The following is an 18,382-nucleotide window of genomic DNA, read 5'->3' on the forward strand; positions in this document are numbered from 1 at the left end:
GGCCTTAATATCTCAATACTTCTCTCTTGTGTGTACTATTTGTGCCAAGCACTCACTACATAACAGCACTCCATGCGTGTGCATGCGATGAACTCAGTGTGCTTAAGGTTAAAAACTAGTTTGTTTTTTTCGTTCGTATCTTTGGTGGTTGATGGTTAACTTTTGTTAACTTTTCTTGATCGAGAATTTTTATCTCAGTTATATCCAAAACAGTGTTTGTCACACAAACCCTTGGCAAGAAGGAGGTTAACATGTACATGTAGATTCTTCCCCTTCCAGCAGATGAAATGTCAGTATGGCTAGAATGCCCCTTGTCTGTATATAATGACTATTTGTACATGTAGTTTCTATAGATTTTTGGGTAGGTCCTAGAGATTATCTTAAAATGACTAATTTCATATCCAGGACAATTCTCTTATCCATCAGGAAATTAATCTGGACACAACATGAAAGTCATAAGAATACACGTCCAGCTCTGTATCTGCTGAATTTTTCTCTGATATACATGGAATTGATGGAGTCAGTATTGGCTACAGTGTGTAGACTTGTCCTTTTATAATTCTGCTATTGCTATTATATGTGATCTTTATGTTATACAGTAAGCTCTGTAATGCACAGAGGTTTCTTTTGGCTAGGTTATTGGCAGGTTGAGTTGTGGGACCATTAGTTATTTTGCCTGATGTCTAGCTGTGTACCGTTTACTTCTGTTTCCTAACTCACAGTGTTGGCAAGGTATGGTTAAGAAACCATTGTTGGGGGGTTAGAAAAGGCTTCATTCTTAAAGGGACTGTTTGATGACTTATTGTTACAATACCTGCCATGATTTGCATTTGCTGCTGAAATAGCCACCTGACAATAGCCACTGTTCAGGATTATGAGAATACCACAGGACCTAGATCTACACTTAAGGGGCCCCATCCTCCAGCATTAGATAGTTTGGCTTTATGTTGAAAGTTAGACTTTTGTGTTGCAATGGCAAAAATGTGATGCTAAGGAATCATACAGTCCCTCACTTAACATATTCTAACACCAAAAATTCCACTATATGTAGTACTTTTTTGTTATAAAAGGCTTCTTGCGATTCGTTATGTTATCTGTAAACGATATCAGTTCAGTTCTGAATGTTTGAATATTTTCTGTACTCAAAATTCTTCTAGTGAATATCCATATCATCACTTTACAGCACGTAATATTTGCGTACGTTTATAAGAGAGGCATTTTGTTTCTACCTCTAGAGAAAGTACATGTAAGTGTTATAATGTCATTTATAAAAGATTATGGATGTTAATAGAATTTTCAAATATAGACTCTGACCCTCCCTTACACTGTTTTGTGTATCTGTGATTTGGGGTACATCATAGGTTTCACTGTCACACATAATATAGCTGGGGACTGCTAGAAACTGGGTACTAAAATACAATCCCAGAACAAGTTCAAGAAATAATGAACCAAAAAGCCTAGCCAACAAGGCTGCTATGAAGGCTAAAAATTGAACTTTATCATTATTTATTTACATGTATGTGTAAAAATGAACAGTAAAAGAGTAACAGTAAAGGCCAAAGTTGTCGTAGGCAACCAAATTTCCAAGTAGATATTGGAAGGAAAGAACAATATATTGTAATGTGACTGCCATCGTCAGCAGCTGAAGTAAGATGGTGGATGAAGCTGCCTTCTGAAAGTTTATTTCTGTGTATGTGTCAGTACAAATCCTTCCTGTCACAATAATCGTAATGTCTTCTCTGACAGTCCCTGAATATACCTCATATATATCTTGTTCTTCCTTCTGTTTGTTTCTTATATAAGTAAGCGTAGAACAACTGCCTTGTCCTTTGATCCTTTGTCTTGGGCTTATAATTGTGACATAGCCATGTTATGATATATTCTTTGTTTGTTTGCTTGAATATTGGAAGGCAGTACTAGTTTAGCTAAATGTATTTACAAAGATAACCACCACCAGCATAGACAAATGCCTGTATCAGTTTGGCCCTCAAATCTTCCAGGCGTTTCTCATCATCAAGTCGAAGTAAGAATCCTGGTCGACAGAAGCGCTGACACCTGCGTAGTAGTTCACAAACTCCTCGTGTGTAATCTGGAAAAAGAAAAGGATATTTTTCCTTCATTTCTGTCATAATAGTACATGTACATGTATACTACAAGTATCCCCAAATCTACACCATTGCTTCAAATATGGTTTTCAAGCCCTAAACATGCATTGGACAACTTTAAATGTAATGTCCTTGCAAATACAAGTACAGAATCTGAAAAAAAAACTTAAAATTTTGATCCAACACAAATAATGCTTCTCACTTAGAGCTTTCGACCAGTCACTCTGTTCAAAAGCTCTAGATGAGAACCATTCTTTTTGTCGGATCTTAAAACGTGTAACTACTCGTACCAACACAGATGAACTTTCATGATAGGGTATGAAAAAAAGAACCCCTACCAACCTTGTTGTCTGGATTGTTCTGGTCGTCGAATGTCTTGAGGAACTCCTGGAAGACGCGTTCCTCCGTCCACTCCCCGCTCCTGAACTTGGGGTGCTGGCTGGCGTTGTAAACCCCCTTCAGATCCTCCACCGTCACCACGCCGTCTCCCGTCTTGTCCAGTTTCCGGAAGGCCAGCGCGATCAGCTCTTTCCGCCTCTTGTTCATCGGCGGCTGCGATGGGAAAAGAACAGTTCTATACGTTCTTTTTCTAAATTATCCGCTTACAAAAAAAGATTAAGGGGGAAAGAGAGGGAAAGAAAAATAGAAAAGGGGAAGAACAATACATGGGTTTTATTCGAAGAATATTTCACAGCCCGAAGGCTGAATTACATGCCCCGTACATCGGGTTCAAAGAAAAGGGGAGAAAAAGAAAGAACGAAGAGAAGGAAGAAAGAAAAAATTAAAACAAACGGCGAAGGGGGAGAGAGCAAGAAAAGTAGAAAAGACAAGAAATATCTTTTACTCTTAATATCAGGCTAAAGACAAATGACTAAAATGTTACAGAAATCACAAAAACCGACATGTTACATACCCTCAAAGCTAGCAGGAACTCGTCAAAGTCGATACTCCCGCTCCCGTCAGTGTCGAATTTCTCGAAAAGTTCTCTGGTCTCTTTCGGTTCCACGAACAGTCCGTAGTCGCGAAGACCTTTGCTGAACTCCTTAAAATCAAGGCTCCTGTTTCCGTCGTCGTCCATGATTTTGAAGACCCTAGAAACATTTTTTAAAACTTTATTGCTGTTCATAGAGTACAGGTACTTGAGTGCCTAGTACCATTTTAAGCCATCGATCCATATACAGCATCCAACCTTAAACAGTGAGACTATATTTATGTGACAAGTTCCATATTTACTCCTAGGACCCTAGAAACATTTAAAGAATGCATTCTTCATCACAAAAAATCACAATGCAGCCAGATGAAATCAAAGATAAAGTCAAGGATACGCAAGTTAACGCAACCATACCATGTGTTATGACATGAAGTTACCTCGCTTGCCTAGCGACTATGACAAAAACTATATTTCTGTTTTTAAGAACGTAACTGTTACTGGTTTAAAATGAGATAAATATGTCTCTAGAGGAAAATGCTCCATTATGGATGTTTGGCTCTTGTTGTCTGAGCTGTGACTCTAAAACATCATTAATAATTCAAGGTACAAAATTACACGCCGCGTTACCTACCGGCCAGGTGGAAAAATAAATAGTGCGTGAAAATATCAAAATATTACAACGAAAAATTGGTAAGAATGCCGTTTGTGTTTCACATGTTAAGTGTAAATCATTTAGACATAATGTTCTGGTAATGCTCTACGTACTGAACTCGTTGCTTTATATGTGATGTCTAACGGCAGAAGTTTTTAAACCTAACACATACAGTACAGGCTGTAGCGTGCATGGCTTACATGACGTGAACAATGCTTTTCTACTGTCGAGCATATTTGTCTTTATCCGCCATTTTCTCAGACTAAAAGCTCTCTTTAAACAATCAACATTGGCTCAAATCTAAGTTTAATCACAAGAACCCATGTGATGCAAAACACAGCGAGAAATATGTCTTAAATTCGCAGTTTTCACGCCACGTTTACATAGCGCCTACCGTTGCTGTACCCCAACACAGGATATGTAAACAGATGGGTATTTTCGTTTTTGTGTGACCCGCATAAACAACGAGTCCATTCCATAACGCTTCTTCCAGTGTCACTGCGTTCAAACTAGATATTCCACCTGCCGATATATCACAATACAATGCCTAACGAATTCTCTGTGTTTACAGCTAAATCAGTTTGAATGTTACACAGTCGCTAGAACTGGCCAAGGACATATGGGAGGTAAACAGGTACAAGGTGGGCATTTTCGTGAGACCCGCATAAACAACGATTCCACTTATACACGCTTCTTTCAGTCTAACTTCGTTTAAACTAGATATTCCACCTGTCGAAATATGAATATTAAAGGTCCTAACAATTCCCTGTGAGGCTAGAGCTTGGGTTTGAATGCTACGCAGTCACTAGAACTAGCTATAGGACAGGTAACTTAGTTATGTGTGCAACAGTTGAAGCGACTAAAAATAACACAAAACACAAACATCAGACAATACAAAAGGACAAACCTGCCCAGTCCCTTGATGCCACTGGACCCCCGTGACAGACACTGTAGTCTCAGCTTCTCTATCGGGTCTTCTGTCTTCGCCAGCTGGTTTTTGGCCTTGATCTTCAGCTCATAGTTGTGCCGTGCGGTGGCCATGTTGGTTGGGGAGAGACAGACACGGATCCGGAATGAAGTATACAGTAAACGCGTCTGTCCGACCGTAACGCTTAAGACACTGTACTGTACAGTTAGTATCTGTACACAGGCACGCTTCAGATCCAGCCAACGATCCTACCAAACCGGTTGGACGAATTACGTACTGTCTCTATGACAACCAGGTGAGAAACAAAGGCATAAACACGGGTGTGACACAAGGTGGATGTCCCGCCCTGGAACAGAGCACACGGTGAACTGTTGTTGTTGTTGGGTTTTGTTCTCCGAATTTGGAGAATCCCACGGTGTACAAAGGCGTCGGCTAGCCCTTACCAGGCTTCGGGAAGCGACTGGAAATACTAGTAGTAGAGATCGGCCAAATAGACAGATGATAAGAGAACAGTTTGCCGCTAGCCTGGAGGCCAACCTTGTTAGCTTTGGTCCGTTGCACAAGATCCGCTACCTCTACTGTTTGCAGCCGCTTCCCGAAGCCTGTTAGAGGCTATAGGAGAACACTGGTGACATTGCGCGATGCGAGCCGACCGTGTCTGTGCAAATGAACATTCGTGACTCGAGCAAGTTTGTTCTATCTGTGGTGTTTACGGCCCCCTGGCTATCTATGTATTACTAGGAACTGAAGCGACTGTATTTGCGCTGCAGTCAAGCGGACACTAACGCAGTCAACGGTGGCGACTCATCATATGATTGGTCGAGTACGTCCAAAACATGGCTTGCCGCAAGATTTGAGGTGGGATTGGAGACGGGAGCGCTGAGGTGTTCATGCATGGTTGTTGAATACCGAGAGGCTGTTCACAATAACAGGTGGTTACACTATCAACCTGGCCAGGCAGTTACCATTTTCAAGGCACAAAAAAAGAAAGCCTGATACAACGCCTAAGCAGGCCAAAAATGAACCCAAGCCCAAACTTCTGCTTGGAAAAATTATCACAGTAACGTGTTCAGGAGAAAATATACAAAACCCGAAGTTTCTCTGCAATAATGTTAAAGACGCTAGATGGGGCGCATAATCGAAACCGTCAGCCGACAGTTCTTTGTACCCACCTCACAAATAGTCAGGGACTTCTGCAACTTATAGAACCATGTCGACCACAAGCGCACAGACAGTACATAGACAGGCTAAGAGTTTACATTATTTGTAATTTTAGTGATACTTAATAATGTATATTAAGTAGTTGTTTTAAAGTAGTTGTGTAAAAATAAAGTAGTTGTGTAAAATTGATTTACCCACATTATCGACTGTACAATGCCAGTCCTTGTCGTCCCTTAACAAATACATATCGAAAATTTGGGTAAGTCCAATTTCTTGTGTTGGAAATTAATTTTGGCCTTTTGTTGTTGTTTTTTTCACCCGAGTACTTCTGCATTGGGATTTTGGCCATGGTCTCCAATGGTGCCACCCTGTACAATTAACCATCCTGACATACCGTGCGTACACATGGAAGCTAGTGACGTTCGCTACTATACATCCAACTGTACACGGACGAGCAAGTCTCACTTATTTGGTGAAAGCATGCGTGTCACTGCGTGGATACAGTAAGATTATTATGGCTTTGTATTTATGAATAGAGGTGCGACGTGTCAGGTCGGTACACAACAATCACGTCTAAAACCCTGAGGCAAAATTATATCAGCGACTTGAACACGTAAACGAGAGAGATCCTATAATTTCTACCTGCCGTAACCATTGTATACAGGTATGCGGACAATACGGCCTGACGTCACCGTGACGTCATGTCGTACAGCCCAGCTCACCTTAAGCGGGCACGCCCATTTTGCCGCCAGGCCGCTACGAAACGAATCTATTAGAAATGTAGTTCTAGCCTTTTGAATTTACAGTTGGAAAACTACATGTCTAATATAGCGTTTGTGTTGGCACTCACTTCGAGAAAATCCGCTCCATTGACTAAGAAAACACAGAGTTAGACGACTAAATCCCCCCGTGAAGCGCAATGGTAGGTTCCCCCAGGTGACAACAATACAGACACCTTCCCGGCGGTGTTTGATGTGAGCGGTACAACCGGTTGAGGCCGGGCCGCTAAGAACCTACCACGTACTAAACCCGGCACAGCACAGCGATCATGTAGCTCAATGTTCAAGAAAAGGTGAGAAACTCTTCCTTTCCGTGTAGACATCTCTGTGAAGGTGTTATCACACCTGTGCGTTAGAGAAAGTGAACTCATAACGGTTAAGACAACAAGTCGTGCAGGTAAGTAACCTGCCATACCTGTGACCGCCGATAGAGGTCACCGTGCATTCAGTAGAAATTTCTGCACCCCAAAAAATTGCTAAAAGCTCCAGACACTTCAATTTCATATAATATTACAGTAAAGAACTCTATATCATCTAGGCCAGGCACAAGTGCTTTAGGTAGGCGTTTCTTTACTGTAGCAGTTGGTAAAAGAACCCTGCAAAGGGTGTGGATTTTGTCACCAATCTGTTGAGACGATTTATTGGATAATTGCATTTCTGACATAATTTATGGGAGTTATTTCTGATCTGGAACCGATTTTACACGATCAGGGCCTACACTGGTACATTTTATTGCAATTGGAATTACTGGTAACAACAAGAACCTCAACAAGAACCAGCATTGTTTCAAATTTGAGTACAATTAGCTTACAATTCTTTCAAGGCTAATGTAAATTGGTCGTTATAATTATTTCGGTTCATTAGGTACAGCAATTTATGTGCTATTTTTGTATTGTTTCTTTACTTAAGGACTGATAAAATTATGGCTGACAATTGTAGTCTTTATAACTATGCTTTGAGATCCTTTAAATCCTTGACAACACTACCAATATCTACATGTACACTCATAGCATATAAAAATTCTGTGTCAAATTTATGGTAATTCTTGTAGCTCAATGATTGTCACTAAAAATAGACCAGAGCCAGACTGTTTTTGTCAATTGTGTTAAATTGAATATTCTTGAATGAGAGTGTACAAAAACTTTGTTTTAATGTTTTAATGTACTAACTTAAAGGTTATTGTGCACAAATAGGAGTAGAACTTATAGTTGTCAGTTGGCATTTCACCATAGTTTCATCAGACATACATGTACCCTAGGGCCATATAGCCCTTGGCAAATTGGCAGCATATTTTGGCATCAACTGTCACCTGTATGTAACATGCATTGTCCTTTAGGTCATTTTGGTTGTCTCGACATTGTGGCAACTGTTGCTGTGGTCTAGGACAAAAAAGATAAAATCTATACATGTAACGTTACTGTCATTTCTTCTGTTAGAATCAGAATCTAGTCTCCAAAGCGTTGGTATGTACATTATGTCCAGTTGGTGAGATTTAGTGTTGTACACTTGACTTACCCCTTTGATCAGCATAATTATTCATGCCAGGAAAATTATAAGGTATGTCTTCAAAGTAGCATACAATTGTAGAAGCCAAATATAGCAAACCAAACCAACAATGATTGTTGGTTTGCCTTACATGTAGCTATTCGGATGCTTCATGAAGTTAGGAATTATGAATCTTTACTAAATGTGATTTAGAGGCAGTAAAGACGTCAGTAGAAGGTAAAATTGAGATAATATCTTGTAGCAAAAGTGTCCCAAGATGCGTCTCAATGAAGTTTAGACATCCAGGTAATAAGATATTCCAAATAGCAGTTACTCAAGCAACTGGATATGATTTTGGAAAATGCTTTTTGGCATGTCCCAAGATGGTTTGCTCTAAAACTCATAAAACATAATGAATCTCTGAGTGAAATACTAAGTGATTTGTTCCCATCATGCAAATTAAAGGAGGTGAACGAGGCAAAATGGCGGAAGACGCGGAGCGTAAGATATCGCTTGGAGACCTGGAGAAGAAGACTTCTGTAGACCACGGTGACGTCCCGACTACGACAGACGATGACACCGATACAGACGACAAGGAGATCGAGCGACACTTGGGGAAAACTTCGTCACCGTCCAACAAAGGAACACAGAAGAACAGGAAAGGGCTGAAACTTGAGGTACTGACTATGATTTTTAGTTTTTTTACATCTTTGAAATCTTTAAGTTTGTGCTGATGAATTACAATATGAATATGGTCTGATAGTTATAAGTGTGGTTTGTTGATGTACCGGTATTATGATCACAGGATTCAGTGTCACTATCAGACATCCTGGTCTGGGTGGTACTATGCTGCTTTTAATATTGATCTTAAGTTTCCTATGTAAAGTAATCCCAAAGAGATCTCAGAGAAGATCTTTGATTAGGCCATGCCAATTCAAATTGGTGGTCTAAAAGTTCTAAGAAAATGCTCAGGCACCCAGGCTACCTAACCGACTGCCCTAGCTACCTTACCGTGCCCTACTGTTACTTACAGTACTTGTGTGGGGGTTTTGTGGTTGTCCCACTTCAACATTATGACAACTTAAAGACCCTAGCGATCTTTGATTAGTATTAGGCCATGTCAATTCATTTGGTTAGTTCTTGGATTTAAGAAAATGTTCAACTTGAAAACAAGATCTTCGTTGACGTACGTTACCCCTGGTCTGGTTACGACTAACCCGAGCATTTCGCCACGGCCCTGCAGGGTCTGACCCAGGGTTTGTCGACGGTGCAATATGACGTGGAGATGGTAGATAGTAGGTCTGTCAGCCCCTGTTCTACCAACAATGGTTCATTCCGCTCCGAGGTAAGCTCCGCCCCTTGAAGTTAGCACACCTGTAACAACATAACAGCACCTGTAACAGCACTGGGACATTGGGATTATTCTTATAGACAACACCACCAGGGATTCTTGAAGTTCCTACCTTGCTTACCTTTCAGTAACAATACAGTAAGGATACGAATGTACAGTGCTGAATATACTACTTTGACTTTATCAGGATCCACAATTTACTAATATTAGCTTGACATCTCAGCTATTCTTCCTATGGTCCTGTCACACAAGGTAATAACACAAACCATCATACATAAAATACATATACATGTATGAAATGATACTGAATCAGTACTGTATACAGACTAATGTAAACCATACAGGAGGCTCCCCTAACTACTAACAGAACCACAACACTCAAACACCATCTTTGGTAGTTTGCTTTCTCTTACAGGCATATTTTAAGCACTGCAAGATCCTTGCATCTGCTTGGAGATGAAGTTGATTTTATTTTTAGCATTTTAAGACTGTATAGTGTGTTATATATTTTGTACGACCAAGACTGACCAATTAGCCACAGACTATAATTATGAAGAGATAGTAAGAGTACTCTATCCGTGGTAAGAAACTAGACAATAGAAAATTAACAGATTATATATAAAAATGAGAATGAAGTAAAACTGTTCCATGCTGTTTGCCTGTATACAGGATGGCCCGAGTGATCGCCTACAGGTGCCTGACAGTCGCTCCTACACCGGTAGCCGCTCCAGTCCCTCTGGCAGCCAGAGCCCCAGCGAAAGGTTTGTTTGTTTTACTAACATAAAAGTTTATCTGTGCTGGTAGTTACATGTTTAGAGCTAAAACTTTTGGTCCAACACAAAAAGTTCTCTCACCTAGAGGTTTTGACCAGTCATCCTGGTCTTCCTCAGTAGACTGACTGAATGGCTTCTTTGAAGTGTGACATCAACGCTGAGACAGTCTACTGAGGAAGACCAGAGTGACTGGTCGAAAGCTCTAGCTGAGAGAACTTTTTGTGTTGGATCAAAAGTTTTAACTTTAAGCTGGTTTGTTTGTTTATTTCAGGAACCTCCAATTAGTGACAATACACCACTACTCTTCCTGGAGTCTCTTACATACATTGTAAACACAAACATGTGGGGTTGTGTGGCGTAATGGCAGAGCATTCGGCTCAGAACCAAGAGGTCCTGGGTTCGAATCCTGCCATGTTATCAACCTTGTGCCCTTGAGAAAGACACTTTACATGACTTTCCTCACTTCATTCGGGATTTAATGAGTATGCCAGAATGATCATTATCATGATCGTGGGCATTAAAAGAAAAACCTACCAAAAAAACATCATAACTACATGTTTATTTTACATTCGCCATCTCTCATCTATAACAATACTAAAAATACAATAAACATCATTAAAGCTTTATTAACTTCTGCACACTTATCGTCCAGATCAGGCAGCCCGGCGCCGATATCCTACGTACGAGACATCGGCGTAACCGGCACTTCAGACGAGGACAGCACCAGCATAGACGTCACTCAGGAGTTCACGTACGAGAAGTTTGCGAAGGCGAACTACCAGGAAGGCACCAGGGCACACAGGCAAGTGGAACCTCTGCATGAGCCACTCCTGCCATACAAGACCAGGGAGGACAAACAGGTACTGAACAATCATCACAGTTCATCTGTGTTGGTAGTTACAAGTTTAAAGTTAAAACTTCTGGTCCAACACAAGAAAGTTCTCTCACCTAGAGCTTTTGACCAGTCATTCTGATCTTCCTCAGACTGAGGCAGTGAGGCTTGTCACATGGCTTCTTTGAAGTGTGACGTCAACACTGGGTCAAAGGTATCTCAGGTAGACGATGTCAGCCCCGAGTCGCTGAGTGATGTAAATAGCATCTTTCACATCAGGAAATAGTTGACAATAAGGACTAAAATAGTATGAGTACAACTAATATGGCTGAGCTAGCTTCAAAACTTGATAATATCATGAATGAATAAATGAATGAAAATGCAAAACTTGAACATGTGCATTTTTTCTTCAGGCTGCGCTGGAGAACTTCATTACAATACTTCGGTTCATGGGAGAGATACGAGAGGAAAACGAGGAGATCCCGGATAATGTGAGTTTACTTCTGATCATTTTGCAGCTGCTTTGTACAGTATATAGGTCCAAAAATTTTGTTTGTGTGCAAACGGACGGAAATTCATGCACATTCGGATGGCTTAAACAAGCCTTTACAAGTTGCCATTTTAGATGCTACAATGAAAAAGGTCCCTTTCCACTATACTATATACTATACGATTGCACATTTTAGTCAAAGGGCAGAAATTGAAATGCCTCCATATCCAGCTTTGCTTAGAATACATTTAACTACATGTGTGTCAAAGTTGGTGCCGTAAGACAAAAGTGCACAATTTTTCAGCTATGCCGCTGGATAAACTGTATTGTTATTATACTGTATAATGTTTGCCCCTACAAGGTGTCGCCCCGTGACAGTGTGTCCAGACAGAGTAGCCCGGCTCCAGGCTCCCCTACGCTGGACAGCCCGGTGAACTCTGCCCTGCGGAGGGCGCCACAGATCGACCTGGGGCTGCTGGGTCTGTCTCCCGCAGAGATTAATCAGATCTGTGTCATCGTGGGGAACGGCATCATCAGCTCTAACCTCAGGTTAGGATTTGATTATAGAAACTTTATTCGCAAAATCATGCCCGAAGACTAATTGCTTTTACAATCAAGAATAAAACACATTGCAATACAATAATAGAAGACAGGTAACAACTGTCTGGAAAAAACTTCTACTTCTACTACTACGCTAGCTATTATGGGGTTCGACTTCTTCTTTGAAGGCAGTGGATAATGAATAGTCCCACATTCTGCATAATCAGTGGGTTTTGTGATCTTAATAAAAATTATAATGCCTCTGTGTACAGTGGATAGATGCCAGATTTGAAAACATCTGAAGGCTAGAACATGTGGCATCAGCACCAAGGAGAGAACCAAACAACCACCTTTTTGTCCCAATAAGTCCTCACAGCTACATTTACTTGGCGCTGCCTCCAAAGCTGGGATGAATGATAGTTGATCTCACTGATAATCATAATAGGTTGACAGCACATGGGTTGACAGCACATGGGTGGGGTCAAGATTGACAGGCAAAATGTCAGGTTTAAGGTTGAAAATTTGGTTGTACTGGAAATTACAATAATTACATAATGAACTTTTACTAACACAGAATCTGAATAACTTTCACAGAAGTGTTAACCACATTTATTTCTTGCATGAAAGTTCATCTGAATTTTTCTAGCACTCTGAGTGATTCGGTCACAAAGTCAATTTCTTTTAGTTGGAGAACAGTTTCTCATGACATTTCTTGTTGTGACGTGTACAGGACGGAGATCTACTGCCAGCTGTGTAAGCAGTTGTCCAAGAACCCCTCCAGCAGAAGTCGAGAGCGGGGCTGGCTCCTCATGTCCGCGTGTGTCAGCTGCTTCCTACCCTCACATCAGCCTTACGTAAGAACATGTTTACTTGAAAAGTGAAATGCTTCAAGTACTGGTAGATCTTTTGGTAGCTGCAAAGAAAAGGCAGTATCCATTTGCCACACAGTTAAATTTTGCCACCCAAGGCAGGCATAAAAAAAAAGGTACCAGTACAATAAATAGAGCCGGATAAAAATGCCTAACAACATGCCAAAAATAAGCCAAAGCCGAAACCTCTGCTTGGATATGTTAAAAAAATATTCTGGATCAAAATAGCTGCCTTTTCTTAGCACAATTTTGACTGTCACATCATTTATTACTTCAAGCATTTGAAATAACCCAGAAACAAGCTCTATGCTTTTCCTGTCCAGTTCTTTAAGTGCCTGGTAGTCAATTCAGAATCTACATTTTGTTCTGTCCAGTTCCTGAAGTGCCTAGTAAATTTTATCCTGACTGCGGGAGGGAACAGAGCGTCCTTCTGTGAGAGGAGACTGAGAAGGACACTGGAGAACGGCACCAGGTCTCTTCCACCTTCATGGTTCGAGTTGCAGGTACGTTCAGCACTATTTCTGGATAAAACTGACAAAGATAGGAGTTAAAGTCAAGTTGCAGTGTTTAGAAGCTGCAAAGCTTGAGTTGCAGGTAGGTTCAGCACCAAGGACAGATACCTGATTTGAAAACATCTCATGTCTAGAACATGTGATGTCAGCACCAAGGAGAGCACCAAACTACCTCCTTTTTGTCCCAACTGAAGTTCAAACAACTACATTTATGAAAATGAACAAAATCTCCCCCCAGTTTTTTTAGCTCCCTGAAGAGCTTATCTTCGATTGTGAGAAAAGATAGATGATATGTACAGTATTTACAGGTTCATTGTACTGGAGAAATTCCCCTAGCTCTGTTTGACAAGCACAATCAACAGTGGACCACCCGCGATAAGGACTGTGACCATTTCCAGTAGCGTGCATGTAGGGTCAGTCGGGATTCGAACTACCAACCTCTTGGTCCAGAGGCAGGGTCCCTAACAAGCCGACTAGGCATGCTACGACTTGAAATGATACTTGACATATTTCTTTTTTAGGCAATTTGCACCATGAAGCCCCTGCAGGTACCTGTCACCCTGATGGACGGAAACACAGTCAGGGTGCTGATGGACTCAGCCTCCACCATACAGGAGATCACACATCAGGTAGCCAAGAAGGTCGGCATCAGGGACAAGTTTGGCTTCTGTCTCTACATGACAGTGTCTCATCAGGTAGGGAACAGTTTAACAAAGTTCTAGTCCTTCCTACAACTATTAGCATGGTCACATACATTTCATAACCCTCGGGCCACACATTTGTGCAATCACTACAGTAGGGGGCTAGTCCACTGTTAGTGGTGTATGTTTAACTCCCATACTCTTTCTCAAGTGCTGAGTGCTAAGCATGCAGTTAGACTCAGAGTAGTATGTACTATTTTTAAAGTCTTTGGTATGACTCAGCTAGGGATTCGAACTTACGACCTAGCAAATGAAAGGCAAGCACTCTACTCACTTGGCCATTGCACCGGTTGGGAACAGCACATCAATTCCAATCTGGTATTCATACATGTATTTTTGAAAGCAGCCCTTGATACGAGAATTAGCCTATATTACAATTGCACAATGTGGTATAATTGCAGGTGTATTCCCTGGGAGATGGACATGAGTTGATCATGGACGACATCGCAGAGATTGAGCTGGGACTGAAGAACGTGAACAAGCGGGAGGTGTCCTGGGAGCTCTACCTCAGGAAAGAGCTGTTTGCACCGTGGCAGGTTAGTACACAAACTACAAAGAAAGAAACTTCAATATCTGAGATCTAAGATTTGCTCTTTTCAAACATAATGTTGTAGCAATTGCCTTCAGCTGTGTAATATCATAATCATCTGTTACTTCTAGGACCCAAGTGACGACAAGTTTGCTGCAGATCTAGTCTTCCAGCAGGTGGTGGGTGGGATTCGCTTTGAGGAGTACAAGTGTGAAACGGTAAGTCACTGAGACAATAATTGAAAGTTGACCTAGCTAGGATAGTTATGGAATGCTGGTACATGTATAAGGTAGCCTGGTTTCTAACTTGTTTTAGCCCAGTTTGCTCCCTTGCTCATTTCATTAAACGTTGCAAATGTTGATATGGTATCTGTCCTTGGTGCTGAAAAGGGTTTTTCAGGTTGCCAAACATTTCTCAGAACAAATTCATAGATGCAATATTTTGTTGTTTTCAAACCAACTACATCTGGGTATTTATTGGCACCACAAAAAGAATGAGGGGACCTTGTAGCTTGTTAATTTTGTGTTAAAATGTGTTAAAAAGAAGCCAAAATTGAAAATAATTAAAACTGAAGAATCATTACTGATTTATTCACTGAATAGTGTTATATTTATTTTTTCTAACTCTTTAATTTGACAACTGTAGGATGAAGACTATGCAGACCTTGTGTCCAAATCTTACTACATAGACAGAGGCAAGCCAGCGTCTGTGGAGAGTATCAAGAACACTTTACATTTCTACCTTCCTGAAGACAAGTTTAAGTCCAGTAAGGAGGACTATTGGGCACAACTCATCTACGATACATTCCAAAAGGTAGGTGTAGCTGTACGTTGACAGGTTGCCTATTCCAGAGGTGATCTCACTCACACAATCACTTATACTTTTCAAACACTGAAGTTACTGTAACATTGAGTCTTGAGACCAAAATGTTGAACAGTATTATGCAATGTGATGAAAAAGGAAATTAAAGCTTGTACACATCCTTCTTTGTGTATAACAAGGGATATTAAAAAACAAACAATAAAATACCCTATAATTATAAGTTTGGTGTACTGGTACATGGTATTGGCACTAGGCTAGGCTAGGGAATCTCTGGACCTAGCTGTATTGAGTCATGTTTAATTAACCAATATTTGGCTGCATACACGAATGATCAACTCTTGATAAGTATGACATTATGATTACAGTTACTAGAGGAAGACCCAGAGATGACAGTTGACAAGGCGAAGGCAGCGGTTGTGAGACAGGCGATGGTGGAATGGCCGTTTCTCTTCTCCAGGTTCTTTGTCGCAGGTAAGCACAAACATTTTTTGTTACTTTTGTTGTAATTTGGACTGAGTTGATTTTGATGTAAATCATGGCACATTGAAAAATGCCCTCAGGCAATATGTATCCCCTGGTGAAATATATAAAATCAAATAAACATGTCGTGGGGTCGTGTGGCGTAGCGGCAGAGTGCTCGACTCGGAACCAAGAGGTCTCGGGTTTGAGTCCACAAGACATGCCACCAATCTTGTGCCCTTGGGAAAGGCGCTTTACACGACTTAACTCAAGTGAAAATGAGTATTGTCCTGTCCTGTATTTGTACTCTGTGGTGGTGGCGGCATAAAATAAGTTGATATAACTTGAGTGTGCCGTCATATATGTCTAGTCAAGAAATGTTGGAATAAAAAAAACCAGAACAAACAAACTCCCTTCTGGTTCCCAGAGAAGTTCTGTGGCCCTGGCCCTGATGGTGAGGATGTGAAGCTGCACAACCTGATTGTGGCTGTGAACTGGCGGGGTTTGTTCCTGCTAAAGGAGGCTCGGGCTGAAAACGGGAAACAACAGCTGCTACTGGAGCTGGAGTTCCGCCACATCAACAAGGCTGTCTGCGAGAGGTTTGTGGGTTTTGATCTAAACAGTTTTGATCATGTACATTGACAACAGGGGTGGGCAGGGGGTGGGTACCAGTGTTCTGACTAGGAACCGATTGTGAGCCATCTGTGAAAGGTTTGTGTTTTGATTTATACGTTTACAATAGGGGATGCATAGTACAGTAGCCTCCTTTGCAGATGGCAAAAACTCTCTCTACAGCAGTATGTCTCATGTCGCTCCCTGAAAAAAATTAATGCCACCGCTGCAAAAGTCTGCGAAGGAGGCTAGGTGTGTACCAGAATATCCAAGGACAGAGTGCAAAAACCTGCAAGTTGTGGACTGAAGTCAAAACTGTTACACGAACCAAACATCAATTACACAAGAAATTGTTACTCAAGACATTTCAAGTAGCATCCACTACATCCTATCAATATCTCATTTCCTGGATGTCTATCCTTCATTGACAAACATTTAACGTCACCCTGACCATGTGTACTTTCCAGAGGAGGTGTTTATGTGATGGTGCAGACAGAGGAAGGCGGAGAGTTTGTGTTTGAGATGCCCGACGCAGAGAAACTACGAGAACTGGTCTCCCTGTTCCTGGGCAAAAATGAATACAGCAAGGACCTTGAAGCCTTGATAGGTACGACGATCTACTAAGTTTTCTTTGTTACCATTTGGTTACTAAAACAATTTTTTTGGTGTCTAATATTATTCACAATATGCTCAGCCTATTTCTTTTTAAAAATCTTGTAGACAACATTATCTAAGAATTAGTATATTCAATGAAATATTGTATAAATAACGTACATGTACCTGTACTTAGTACTAGGAAGTTTTACTTGTTTTGACTCCATATCAATCTTAAAAGTCTGCACTTTTGACTTGGAAATAGATTCACCATAAGCAAGTGTACTTTAAAGTTTGTAATAGTTATGTTTCATTCCAATCATTTGAGCTACACCACTAGCTCTTACCTACATGCAGTACCTGTTGTTCATTTTATTCAAATTAGAGCACTTTCTCGACATGCATTACAGAAGTAACTATAACAGTTTATGTCTCTTCTATTTTTGCAGAAGCTAAAAAAGCCAAACGTCCCAAACCGCCCCCGCTAGAAAACAGCACAGGCGGTTTGACATGGCTCTTGCAGCTCCCCCTGACAGCTTTGTGGGGTATTGCATCTGGCGTGAGAGAGGTGGTCAGATTTCCCACCCGACTATTTGACAAGGACAACCCACAACCCACTACTTAAAAAGAGTACCTGACACTGCTACTAACAATGTATGTCAGATTAAACCAAAGATATCAACGAAATTGTAAATCTGAAAGAAAATATATTTTAATTCAGAGGTATAAAAAGTAATGTTTTATTATTGTTCAGGTTTATTTGTTCATGTTTATACAATGTAGACTGTCATTTGACAGGTGACCTTAGTTTATAATAGCCAGTAGTTTCTGTGATGGGAGAGACTTTGAGGTAAATTTATGGAGCGTGACCACTTGTCATTTGAAATGAAAATATCACATTGAGTTCTAGTCTTTTCCTTTTTCATCTTTTAGACACAAGGCTGCACCAATTTAATTTGTTGGTTCTCGGCTTTTGGCATGGAAATAAATGAAGTGGTCTGGAAAAAAACAGGTCTGGGCATTGGAGCTGGTTTGTAATTATAACATTGATTTTTCAACTTTTGATCAAATCACTGCATATTGATAAATTGAAAATAAATTAGGAAGGACTTTATTCAACTGTTGGTGCCAAAGTATGAGCATTTGGGCGTTAGTTCAGAACCTAAAAATGATCAGCTTTTTTTGCAAATCACTAAAAAGAAGAAGTAGGTAAATCATAGAACCAAGAAATTAAATTGGTATGGCCTAAATTTGAGA

The 18,382-nt window shown here is 40.6% G+C and overlaps 2 protein-coding genes across 2 annotated transcripts; one reads left to right on the plus strand and one right to left on the minus strand.

Annotated features, from left to right (window-relative positions):
* Positions 1-1,902: 1,902 nt before the first annotated feature.
* Positions 1,903-4,877, minus strand: LOC109475286 (calcyphosin-like protein). Its single transcript, XM_019775893.1, has 4 exons — positions 4,596-4,877; positions 3,019-3,196; positions 2,448-2,657; positions 1,903-2,089 (listed from the first exon to the last, which is right to left on the minus strand). Exons 1-4 carry the CDS (start codon positions 4,727-4,729, stop codon positions 1,988-1,990), a joined length of 624 nt encoding a protein of 207 aa, XP_019631452.1. The 5' UTR covers positions 4,730-4,877; the 3' UTR covers positions 1,903-1,987.
* Positions 4,878-6,698: 1,821 nt separating this feature from the next.
* LOC109475265 (myosin-VIIa-like) lies at positions 6,699-18,079 on the plus strand. Its single transcript, XM_019775863.1, has 17 exons — positions 6,699-6,849; positions 8,507-8,718; positions 9,285-9,386; positions 10,062-10,153; positions 10,818-11,025; positions 11,411-11,488; positions 11,849-12,036; positions 12,758-12,881; positions 13,271-13,399; positions 13,930-14,103; positions 14,511-14,645; positions 14,770-14,856; positions 15,284-15,451; positions 15,826-15,931; positions 16,347-16,518; positions 16,999-17,138; positions 17,575-18,079. Exons 2-17 carry the CDS (start codon positions 8,524-8,526, stop codon positions 17,748-17,750), a joined length of 2,274 nt encoding a protein of 757 aa, XP_019631422.1. The 5' UTR covers positions 6,699-6,849; positions 8,507-8,523; the 3' UTR covers positions 17,751-18,079.
* Positions 18,080-18,382: the final 303 nt, after the last annotated feature.

The sequence above is a fragment of the Branchiostoma belcheri genome, unplaced genomic scaffold (genome assembly GCF_001625305.1).
Source record: "Branchiostoma belcheri isolate BF01 breed outbred unplaced genomic scaffold, Haploidv18h27 scaffold33, whole genome shotgun sequence".
NCBI classification, from domain to species: Eukaryota; Metazoa; Chordata; class Leptocardii; order Amphioxiformes; family Branchiostomatidae; genus Branchiostoma; species Branchiostoma belcheri.

Bases quoted from the DNA above. Each gene is read 5' to 3' on its own strand.
- LOC109475286 (XM_019775893.1), bottom strand. From the start codon at position 4,729: ATGGCCACCGCACGGCACAACTATGAGCTGAAGATCAAGGCCAAAAAC. The intron at 3,197-4,595 runs GTTTGTCCTTTT...AAATGTTTCTAG, and splicing joins GGCATCAAGGGACTGGGCAG to GGTCTTCAAAATCATGGACG. The intron at 2,658-3,018 runs GTATGTAACATG...TTCCCATCGCAG, and splicing joins AGTTCCTGCTAGCTTTGAGG to CCGCCGATGAACAAGAGGCG.
- LOC109475265 (XM_019775863.1), top strand. From the start codon at position 8,524: ATGGCGGAAGACGCGGAGCGTAAGATATCGCTTGGAGACCTGGAGAAG. The intron at 12,037-12,757 runs GTTAGGATTTGA...TGACGTGTACAG, and splicing joins ATCATCAGCTCTAACCTCAG to GACGGAGATCTACTGCCAGC. The intron at 14,104-14,510 runs GTAGGGAACAGT...GTATAATTGCAG, and splicing joins ACATGACAGTGTCTCATCAG to GTGTATTCCCTGGGAGATGG.